This window comes from Rana temporaria, chromosome 6, assembly GCF_905171775.1.
Source record: "Rana temporaria chromosome 6, aRanTem1.1, whole genome shotgun sequence".
Classification (NCBI taxonomy): Eukaryota; Metazoa; Chordata; class Amphibia; order Anura; family Ranidae; genus Rana; species Rana temporaria.
The window spans coordinates 208,321,067-208,333,221 of NC_053494.1; the positions used below are offsets into that span (position 1 = coordinate 208,321,067).

A 12,155-nucleotide genomic window follows, 5' to 3' on the forward strand; every position below is an offset into this window, starting at 1 on the left:
AATTGAAAGCAAATTTGAATCAAAATCTAAAAAATATAAATCAATTTCTAAAAAAAGAATACAATAAAATAGAATATAAAATAATAAAACAATAGAATGAAAATCAAAGAATAGTAAAGAACAGAATGGAATGTAATAGAATGTAATCAAATACAATAGAATATGACCTGGCTTCTTCTATCTATCTTCCATTTTCTGAAATTCCAAATTCATATAGAATGAACTCAAATTCGAATAGAAAAATATTAGAAAAGAGCAGAAAAAATATATATATATATATATATATATATTTATATATATATTATTATTCTACTCTTCTAATATTTTTCTATTCGAATTTGAGTTAATTCTATATGAATTTGGAATTTCAGAAAATGGAAGATAGATAGAAGAAGCCCGGTCATATTCTATTGTATTTGATTACATTCTATTAAATTCCATTCTGTTCTTTACTATTCTTTGATTTTCATTCTATTGTTTTATTATTTTATATTCTATTTTATTGCATTCTTTTTTAGAAATCGATTTATATTTTTTAGATTTTGATTCAAATTTGCTTTCAATTTTCATTCGAATTTGTTTTCGAATCAAACTGTTTTCGAATTCGAGTCGAATAGAATTTGTTTTCGAATTCGATCGAATTTCGTCCGCGGGTTTTCGATTCGAAAACGTTTGTTCGGGTTCGGTTAATTCGTTAATATTACAATTCGGGAATTCGTATGCATCCGAATGTCCGAATAATGAAAAATTTGTCCGCTTTATGGGGGAACCACACTGATTTGTCTTACGGCCCAGTCCACCTCATAAGACTGGGGCTACACTAAAAGTGTAGCGCAAGCCGTCGGGCACTCTTCTCATGCTGCCCCCTGCAAAGTGCTACCCTAGGCCTGGGCCTTGTTGGCCTAGGCCAAGATACAGCTTTGCTCCCCCCAAAAAAAAATGACATGCCAAATGTGGCATGTAAGGGGGCGAGGAGTGCTTAAAGCGGAAGTTACACTTTTGGGTTGAACTCCGCTTTAAAGCGGATCTCCACTCTAAAGTGAAGTCGCGCTGATCGGCACCCTCCCCCCTCAGACAGGTATCTGCACCCACTTCCGGCCCTACGATACGGGCAAAAGACGGGTTTTTTCCTTGCTTCCCGTCCATCCCCCGTTGTATGCTGGGAACACTCGGCTCCCAGCACACAGCGGGAGCCAATGGGCGGGCGCAGCGCGACTCGCGCATGCGCCGTAGGGAACCGGGCAGTGAAGCCGGAGCGCTTCACTTCCTGGTTCCCTCACCGTGGATGGCGGGGGGAGCAGCAGAGAGACGAGCGATCGCTCGTCATCTGCTGCGGATGGCGCTGGACTCCAGGACAGGTAAGTGTCCTAATATTAAAAGTCAGCAGCTGCAGTATTTGTAGCTGCTGGCTTTTAATATATTTTTTTAGTGGCACATCCGCTTTAATGCTAAAGTGGAGAAGGTTTAGGACCAGTGGCAGTTCGTCCATAGTGGGCGCTGGAGCGCCGCCCCCTCTTGCTCTCGCCTGCCACTGAGTCTAATAACATACATTCATGCATTGCATGAATGTATGTTATTGTTGCCAGCTGCCGCTGGTCTATTCAGAGATGGCCGGAAGTTGAGCGCCGGCCACCTGAATAACAGTAGCTGGTTGGCTGTGTGGAAGTTTTCGAGTACAGCCCTCGGCTCCCGGATGTCTTATCCTCGGAACGCACGGGGGGTGCGTCCCTTGGATAAGACTGACGGCCGTCTCAGCCAATCAGGTTCCCCGATTCTGGTTATCGGTAACCTGATTGGCTGAAGCGTCACCAAGGCGGGAGAGGACATCGAGGGACGTGAAAGAAGTAAGATAAGTGCATTTTACAGGGCACAGCAGCGACAATGGGCACAGAGGTGACAAAGGGCACAGTGGCATCAATGGGCACAGTGGCGTCAATGGGCACAGTAGTGACAAAGGGCACAGTGGTGACAATAGGCACAGTGGCAACAATTAAAGGGCACAGTGACATGCACAGTGGCAACAATGGGCACAGTGGCGACAATTGAGGGGCACAGTGGCTGCGTTTGATGGCATGGCACAGTGGTGACAATTGATGGCACAGTGGCTGTGTTTGATGGCATGGCACAGTGGCTGCGTTTGATGGCATGGCACAGTGACTGCGTTTGATGGTATGGCACAGTGACTGCGTTTGATGGCATGGCACATTGGTGCGAATTGATGGCATAGTGGCTGTGTTTGATGGCATGGCACAGTGGCTGCGTTTGATGGCATGGCACAGTGACTGCGTTTGATGGCATGGCACAGTGGTGCGAATTGATGGCATAGTGGCTGTGTTTGATGGCATGGCACAGTGGCTGCGTTTGATGGCATGGCACAGTGACTGCATTTGATGGCATGGCACAGTGACTGCATTTGATGGCATGGCACAGTGGTGACAATTTATGGTACAGTGGCTGCATTTAATGGGCACAGTGAGGCTGCAATTTTTTTTATCGTTTGCGCCCCCCTCCAAAAAAAAATTGAGCACCAGCCGCCACTGGTTAGGACCACTTGTCACATTTTTAGTGTTCGTGGGGTTAATGCGTCTTTGCTACTGAGGCGAGGAAAGGTATCCATGTCCTCTGTAGCAACCAGACTCCTTCCTTCTCTTGTTTGATTCATTTTTCATTGTGAGAAACTTTATCTTGCCTATTTCCTCATGCCAAGACTGGACTTATCTGATCAAATTGCAGATAATATATAAAAGTTCTGCTTATTTTTACTGTTTGAAAGCAGTGCAGTCATTACAATTTATACATCTCATAAATCAGGAAATACCAGTGACTCACTATGTAGTAAATCCAGAAAGAGGACAAAGTGCCTAGGCAGAGTGACAGGACTGGAGTTCAAGGACGGCTTTAATGATAAACATTTTATTTTTAAAAACATCAATGTTGCCGTATATTGAGATATGTCGGAAATGTGTTCATGTAGATGTCTGAGGAAACTTACCGTATTTATCAAGAAACAAAAAGAATATTGTATCGACGATGGTAATTAGGACTCCGCCCCATAATGGAATCCTGCATAGAAGATATATATTGGCAATAAACATATGATTGGAGGTCAACCTACATCAATAGAAACCCTCTCTGAAGGAATATTTCAACTAAAAACATTATCCAAAATCCCTTTCCTGTAGCATGTACTCCAGGATTTCTCAACTAGGGTTCTGTGGAACACTAGGGGTCCTCCAGAGGCTACTAGAGGTTTCTTGAGTAGTGAGCAATGGTTGATTGATCTCCTGATCTCCCCCCTATACTGTCCACCAAGGTAAGGAAACACGTCCCTACTAACCACTGTCTGCTCTTTTTCTGGCCATCGTAGTAAGTCAACACCACCAATGTAAGGGGACATTTCTCTACTGGCAACTGTCTGTTCTTTTCTGGCCATTATTGTAAGGGGGCACTACCAATGTAAGGGGACATTTCCTTACTGACCACTGTCTGACCACCAACATAAGGATACATTAACTTACTAACCACTGTCTGTTCTCTTCTGACCATCAATGTAAGAGTACACCACCAATGTAAGGGTACATTTCCCTACTGACCACTAATATAGTGGAGACATTTCCCTACTGACCACTAATATAGTGGAGACATTTCCCTACTGACCACTAATATAGGTGGGGCATTTCCCTACTGACCACTAATATAGTGGAGACATTTCCCTACTGACCACTAATATAGGGGAGACATTTCCCTACTGACCACTAATATAGTGGAGACATTTCCCTACTGACCACTTATATAGGTGGGGCATTTCCCTACTGACCAATGTAATGTGAGATTTTCATACTGACCACTGTCAGACAACCAATAATAAATTTTTCCACTATTTTGGCCAATAATGTAAAGAGACACCACCAATGACCTAATGGCCCTAATGACCACTATCTGACCACCAATATAAAGCCCCGTACACACGATCAGTCCATCCGATGAGAACGGACCGATGGACCGTTTTCATCGGTTAACCGATGAAGCTGACTGATGGTCCTTCGCGCCCACACACCATCGGTTAAATAACCGATCGTGTCAGAACGCAGTGACGTAAAACACAACGACGTGCTGAAAAAAATGAAGTTCAATGCTTCCAAGAATGCGTCGACTTGATTCTGAGCATGCGTGGATTTTTAACCGATGGTTGTGCCTACTAACGATCGTTTTTTTCCCCATCGGTTAGGAATCCATAGGTTAAATTTAAAGCAAGTTGGCTTTTTTTAACCGGTGGTCAACAACCTATGGGGCCCACACACGATCGTTTTTGACAGATGAAAACGGTCCATCAGACCGTTGTCCTCTGTTTAACCTATCGTGTGTACGAGGCCTCAGGGGACATTTCCCTACTGACCACCAACATAAGGATACATTAACTTACCAACCACTGTCTGTTCTCTTTTGACCACCAATGTAAGGGTACATTTCACTACTGAAAACTGTCTGACTACCAAAGTAAGGGGACATCTCCCTACTGACCACTAATATAGTGGAGACATTTCCCTACTGACCACTAATATAGTGGAGACATTTCCCTACTGACCACTAATATAGTGGAGACATTTCCCTACTGACCACTAATATAGGGGAGACATTTCCCTACTGACCACTAATATAGGGGAGACATTTCCCTACTGACCACTTATATAGTGGAGACATTTCCGTACTGATCATCACCAATATAGGTGTGGCATTTCCCTATTGACCAATGTAATGGGAGATTTTCCTACTGACCACCGTCAGACAACCAATGAAACATCTTTCCACTTACCACTGTCGTCTTTTGGCCAATAATGTAAGTGGACACCACCAATGACCTAATGGCCCTAATGACCACTATCTGACCACCAATATAAGGGGACATTTCCCTACAGACCACTGACTTACCAACAATATAAGGACACATTTTCCTAACGACCAATGTCTGTTTTCTTGTGTAAGGGGATAATAACAATGTAAGGAGACATTTCCCCATTGACCACTGTCTGGCCACCAATGTAAGGGGACATTTCCCTACTGACCACTGTGTAAGGGTATTTTTTTTTTTTTACTAACCACTGTCTGTTCTCTTTTAGCCATAAATGTAAGGGGACACCAACAATATAAGGGGGCATTTCCCTAATAACCACTATCTGACCACCAATGTAAGGGGACATTTATGTTCTGACCATCAAGGTAACGGGATACAACGGGACATTTTTCTACTGACCACTGTCTGTTCTCTTTTGCCCATGATTATAAGGAGACACCAACAATGTAAGGTGATATTTCGTTACTGGCTACTTTCTGACCACCAATGTGAGGAAACATTTCTATCCCAACCACTGTCTGTTCTTATGGCCATCAATGTAAGGAGACACCACCAAGATAAGGGGGCATTTCTCTACTGTCCACTCTCTACTCATCAATGTAGGGGGGGCATTTTTTTTCTAAGCACTGTCTGTTATCTTCTGGCCCTCCCACATAAGGGTACACCACAAATGCACGGGTACATTTCCATGCAGACTAATCCCTGTTCTATCTTGACCATTAATGTAAGGGGACACCACCAATGTAAGGGAACATATCCCTAAAGACCAGTATCTGACCACCAATGTAGGGGAGCATTTCTCATTTAACCACTGTCTGTTATCTTCTGGCCATCTGTGTAGGGGGATATTTCAATACCGACTAATGTCTATTCTCTTCTGCCCATTTATTATTTTTGCTGATAATAACATTGTCGTAAAAGATCAGGAGGTGTTCATAAAATGGTCCGCTCTGGGAGTCAAATATTCTAGGCACACCACATTCTATGGCCCAGATTCTCAAAGGGCTTACGACGGCGCAACGCCATTTGCGCCGTCGTAAGTCCTAATCTGGGCCGTCGTATCAATGCGACTGATTCTTAGAATCAGTTACGCATAGATAACCATTAGATCTGACAGGCGTAAGGCTCTTACGCTGTCAGATCTTAAATGCAATTTTTTTTCCCACCGCTAGGTGTCGCCTCGTTGTTTTCCCCGTCGTCTATGCAAATTAGCTATTTACGCGAGATTCCCGAACGTATGCGCGGACAACGCAGTGAATTTACGATGTTTCCGTAAGCGTAAACTTGCCCCTGCTATATGAGGGGCAAGTTTTACGAAGGTCCGTCGTATGCCATGTTATGGCGTCTGGTCAGCGTCGTCTTTTTCCGTCGTTTACGTTGCGAATACGACTTTATGTCAATGACGCTCACGTCTGCGTCAATGACGTTTTCCGTCGTGAGCTGGAGCATGCGCACTGGGCTATTTTTCCGCCCGGCGCATGCGCAGTTCGATAGGCGCGGGGGCGCTCTTAATTTAAATACAAGCCGCCCCCTTTGAATTACGTGGCCTTACGCCGGGCCATTTACACTACGCCGCCGCAAATTAAGGAGCAAGTGCTTGGAGAATACGGCACTTGCTCCAGTAATTTGCGGCGGCGTAGTGTAAATGGCTTACGCTACGCCGCCGCGGATTCTACAAGAATCTGGCCCAAAATTTTTATTGAAACATTTCTACCACTAAAGCCCTATACACACGATCGGTTTGTCTGATGAAAACGGACCGATGGACCGTTTTCATCAGTCGAACCAGTCATGTGTGGGCCCCATCGTTTTTTTTTGTCCATCGGTGAAAAAAATAGAACCTGTTTTTAAATTTTTCCTATGGATCGTTTGTGTCCATCGGTCAAAAATCCACGCATGCTCAGAATCAAGTTGACGCATGCTCGGAGGCATTGAACTTTATTTTTCTCAGCACGTCGTAGTGTTTTACGTCACCGCGTTGGACACGGTCGGATTTTTAACCGATGGTGTGTAGGCAAGACTGATGAAAGTCGGCTTCATCGGATATCTGATGAAAAAATCCATCGGATTGGATTCCATCAGATATCCGATCGTGTGTACAGGGCTTTATTGATCATGCTAATATACCATGAGCTACAGGCATAACAATTTTAGTAGGGGTTCCTGATACCTAAATATTATTCCAAGAGTATCTTCATATTAAAAAAAGGTTAAGAAAGGCTGATCGAGTCATTTGCAGGGGTTCTTTGATTTTCTCTTAAATTATTCCCTTTTAGAAACACAAAATATTTTTCTTCAATTATTTACATATTTCTTACCGCCCAGATGACAAGAGGCTGAATGCAATGGCGGTACCAATGACTTCCTGCATATCTGAACCAATAATGGCGATTTCCACTAAAATCCATAATATCAAGCGAGGGACCTGAGGCAAAGAAAGAGGAAACACAAGATTTATTCAAGAAGACCGGAGGACGTGTGGTGGCTCGGTGGTTAGCACCACTTGTCTGTTCATTTTATCCAAGGATACCAGCAATGGAATAATTCCCCCTAGTAACACCAATTAAGCGCAATTCCCTCCATTGACACCAACGATGGGGCACAGTTTCTCCCAGGGACACCAACAATGAGGCCCAATGACACCAATGATGGGACAAAATTCTTCCCAATGACACCAACAATTTCTCCCAATGGCACCAATGATGGGGAACAATTTCTCCCAATGACATCAACCACTCCCGGCTCTCTCCTCCACTCCCGGCTCTCTCCTCCACTCCCGGCTCTCTCCTCCACTCCCGGCTCTCTCCTCCACTCCCGGCTCTCTCCTCCACTCCCGGCTCTCTCCTCCACTCCCGGCTCTCTCCTCCACTCCCGGCTCTCTCCTCCACTCCCGGCTCTCTCCTCCACTCCCGGCTCTCTCCTCCACTCCCGGCTCTCTCCTCCACTCCCGGCTCTCTCCTCCACTCCCGGCTCTCTCCTCCACTCCCGGCTCTCTCCTCCACTCCCGGCTCTCTCCTCCACTCCCGGCTCTCTCCTCCACTCCCGGCTCTCTCCTCCACTCCCGGCTCTCTCCTCCACTCCCGCCTCTCTCCTCCACTCCCGGCTCTCTCCTCCACTCCCGGCTCTCTCCTCCACTCCCGGCTCTCTCCTCCACTCCCGGCTCTCTCCTCCACTCCCGGCTCTCTCCTCCACTCCCGACTCTCTCCTCCACTCCCGACTCTCTCCTCCACTCCCGACTCTCTCCTCCACTCCCGACTCTCTCCTCCACTCCCGACTCTCTCCTCCACTCCCGACTCTCTCCTCCACTCCCGACTCTCTCCTCCACTCCCGACTCTCTCCTCCACTCCCGACTCTCTCCTCCACTCCAATCCCAACTCTCTACTCTCAGGGCCGTTTGAAGGAATTTGGGGGCCCCAAGCAAAATGGACATGGAGGCCCCACCAACCCCCCCCCCCCACACGCACGCAAAACCTCCCCATGTTCTTTCCCCCCCCCCTCCCTCCCTATGTTCTTTTTACGCCCCCTACCGGGTCCATACCGTGTGGCAGGAGATTCAGTTTCCTGTTCCCGGCCAGACTGAAAGGAAGTGAGCACTCAGTGTGCACTTCCTGTCAGTCCGGCCAGGAACAGGAAACTGAATACCAGCCAGAGTCCGGACTGACAGGAGGAAGGAAGAGGAGTTTGGCCACGATACAGAAAAGGGGAAGTGACAACTCAAGGCAGCAGTGCTGCAGGCTCTCTATAGAGCGCTCAGGTGGCTGCAGCATATTGGGAGCGTGGCAGGCCAGCTCGGGGCCCCAAGCAATTGCTTGGTTTGCCTGCCTTGTAGCGACAGGCCTGTCTACTCTACATCTACAATGATGGGGAACAATTTCTCCCAATGACATCAACCACTCCTGACTCTCTCCTCCACTCCCAGCTCTTTCTTCCACGCCTGACTCTCTCCTCCACTCCAGGCTCTCTCCTCCACTCCCAGCTCTTTCTTCCACGCCTGACTCTCTCCTCCACTCCCAGCTCTCTCTTCCACTTCTGGCTCTCTCCTCCACTCACCTCCCGGCTCTCTCCCCCACTACTGTCTCTCTCCTCCACTCGCGCCTCTCTCCCCCACTCATGCCTCTCTCCCCCACTCCACACGCGCCTCTCTCCTCAACTCCACTCGCGGCTCTCTCCTCAACTCCCAAGCTCTCTCCCCGACTCCCGGCTCTCTCCCCCACTCCACTCGCGTCTCTCTCCTTAACTCCACCCGCGACTCTCTCTCCTCAACTCCACTTGTGACTCTCTCCTCAACTCCTGGCTCTCTCTCCCACTCCCGGCTCTCTCCCCCACTCCCGGCTCTCTTTTCCACTCGCGGCTCTCTCTTCCACTCCACTCGCGGCTCTCTCCTCCACTCCACTCGTGGCTCTCTCCTCCACTCCACTCGCGGCTCTCTCCTCCACTCCACTCCACTAGCAGCTCTCTCTCCCACTCCCGCCTCTCTCCTCCACTCAAATCGCGTCTCTCTCTTCCAGTCACAGCTCTCTCCTCCACTCCCAGTTCTTTCCTGGACACTCTCCTTCCCTCTCCTCCTTCCTGCTAGTGCAGCTTCTGTGTATCTGTGAACACTGCTGCCTGCTTGTTAATACAAGAGTGCTTAACTGTCAGCAGAAAGGAGAAGGGGAAGTGAGAACACAGTCCACACCACGTCCGGCTCTCTCCTCCTCTCCTCGCTGCTCCCAGTACTGGACTGACAAGAGTAATGAAGCCGTTGTCACTACTCCTGTCAGCCTTGTAACAGAAGGAAATCGCCCCCATCCCTACAGTAAACCATTGCGCCCAGGGCAGCCACCCCTCCCGCCCTCCCTTTGTCCCAACCCTGGTACAGAGGCTCCTATTCATTCACAAACTGACACATAACACAGTTTACTATTCTTCAGTGATGAATGAACACAGGAGCGATCAGTAGGTTGAAATCCGGTTTAAACGTTTTTTGTACAGGAAGCTTTGTTTGCCATGAACTTACCTTTGGATAATAATCGTGGCAGATTTGTCCCAGATCTTTGCCAGTCACCACACCCAACCGCAGCGCTAGCCTCTGACACACCAATCCGAGCAAAGTAGCGCCAAGCAGAACCCACAGGAGCTGCAAACACAGAAGAAAGAGATGACTCCGCTGTACCACAGCTCCGAACTGTTCCGAGTGTCACCGGTGCCCCCGCACCTCTGGCCAAACGCGGTACTGCACACCCCATTAGATTGAATTCTGCTCCTTTTGCGAGACAACACTCAGAATTAAAAAAAAATAAAAAAAATTGCTCGTTATTCCAAACGCTCGTTAACTGCGTTACTCGTAAACCGAGGTTCCACTGTATATCTGTTCTATATACCTTGAATCCAGCGATTGCCCCGCACTGCAGGTCCGATTCGATATTTCCAGGATCCAGATAGGCAATACTCATCAAGAACCCAGGCCCAGTGAAGGCCCAGAGCTTGCGAAAGCTGAAGCCGGGCTGAGTGGAGAAAAAAAAATGTACCGGTAATTAATTAAATAAATAAAAAATAATATATATATATAAATAAAATAAAATAAAAATGTAAATATAAAAATATATAAATATATAATATATTAATAAATTATAAAAGAAATACATGATATAATATTAATTATTAAATTATAAAATAAATATATAATATAAAAATAATTATATAAGTGCGGCAAATAAACGCAACTGGGGAGGTATAAGAAAATATTGTCTAAATCCATTCATCATGTGTATGCGTCTTGAATCTCGGTGAGCTTTGTGTATTTCTTTCAGATCTGTGCAGTAATCCAGCGTGAGACTTTTCCTTCCTGTTGCTCTCTCCTTGTGCAGGGTGACCGGTCTTGTCTCCGCCCCCTCCTGTCGTTTCCTACAGATGGCCTGTAGTGGGTGGAGCCTTCTGGTCCCCTCCCACAGCGCTGCTTTCTGCACAGGCTATGTACAGCACAGTGATGAAGCCATTGCTAGTTTTGGTGCACACAATGTGGATTTATATCCATGAAAGGTATCAAGGAAAATATTTAACCACTTAAGACCCGGACCTTTAGGCAGGTAAAGGACCCGGCCAGTTTTTGCGATTCGGCACTGCGTCGCTTTAACTGACAATTGCGCGGTCGTGCGACGTGGCTCCCAAACAAAATTGGCGTCCTTTTTTTCCCACAAATAGAGCTTTCTTTTGGTGGAATTTGATCACCTCTGCGGTTTTTATTTGTTGCGCTATAAACAAAAATAGAGCAACAATTTTGAAAAAAATTCAATATTTTTTACTTTTTGCTATAATAAATATCCCCCAAAAATATATATTAAAAAAATTTCACTTTAGGCCGATACGTATTCTTCTACATATTTTTGTAAAAAAAAATCGCAATAAGCGTTTAACGATTGGTTTGCGCGAAATTGATAGCGTTTTCAAAATAGGGGATAGTTTTATTGTATTTTTATAAAAAAATATTTTTTTACTACTAATGGCGGTGATCAGCGATTTTTTTCGTGACTGCGACATTATGGCGGACACATCGGACAATTTTGACACATTTTTGGGACCATTGTCATTTTCACAGCAAAAAATGCATTAAAATGCAATGATTACTGTGAAAATGAAAATTGCAGTTTGGGAGTTAACCACTAGGGCGCGCTGAAGGGGTTAACTATGACTTCATCTGTGTTTCTAACTGTAGGGGGGTGGGGCTGGACGTGTGACGTCATTAATCGTGTTTCCCTATATTAGGAAACACACGATCAATGACGCCGCCACAGTGAAGAACGTTGAAGCTGTGTTTACACACAGCTCTCCCCGTTCTTCAGCTCCGGGGACCGATCGCGGGACTCCATCGGCGATCGGGTCCGCGGGTCCCACGGCAGCGGTCACGAAGCTTCGGACCAGGCGCGCACCCGCAACCCACGGCTGGGCACTTAAAGAGGACGTACATGTACGTGCTTGTGCCCAGCCGTGCCATTCTGCCGACGTAAATATGCAGGAGGCGGTCCTAAGTGGTTAAATAAAAGTCACTGTGTCCGGAGTTTGGCTTTAAAATTACATTTAAATTAAAAATCTTCTGTGTGATTAGAAAGTTCCCATATCTGTGTATTTAACTGCCTGCCAAGAATCGAGGAAGTGAACTGAAGTAAGTGTTATAAATGTTCCTGGCATTGCACTATAAAGCCGCTTCCAGTTTCTTCTTATTTATCTGCTGTTGGTAACCAACTTCTAATTTCCCAGCTGTGTTACAAAATTTTTATCCCATACGTAATGAATAAACATTTCCTACTTTTATATCACTCCTTCC

The 12,155-nt window shown here is 46.2% G+C and overlaps 1 protein-coding gene across 1 annotated transcript in view; it reads right to left on the reverse strand.

Annotated features, from left to right (window-relative positions):
* SLC11A1 (solute carrier family 11 member 1) overlaps positions 1-12,155 on the reverse strand; it is a 48,803-nt gene that overhangs the window by 25,841 nt on the left and 10,807 nt on the right. The window contains exons 3-6 of the mRNA XM_040358188.1: positions 10,216-10,338; positions 9,852-9,971; positions 7,171-7,277; positions 2,993-3,063 (exon numbers count right to left, since the gene is read on the reverse strand). Of these exons, the coding sequence (XP_040214122.1) occupies positions 2,993-3,063; positions 7,171-7,277; positions 9,852-9,971; positions 10,216-10,338 (421 nt within the window). The remainder of the gene's footprint in view (positions 1-2,992; positions 3,064-7,170; positions 7,278-9,851; positions 9,972-10,215; positions 10,339-12,155) is intronic.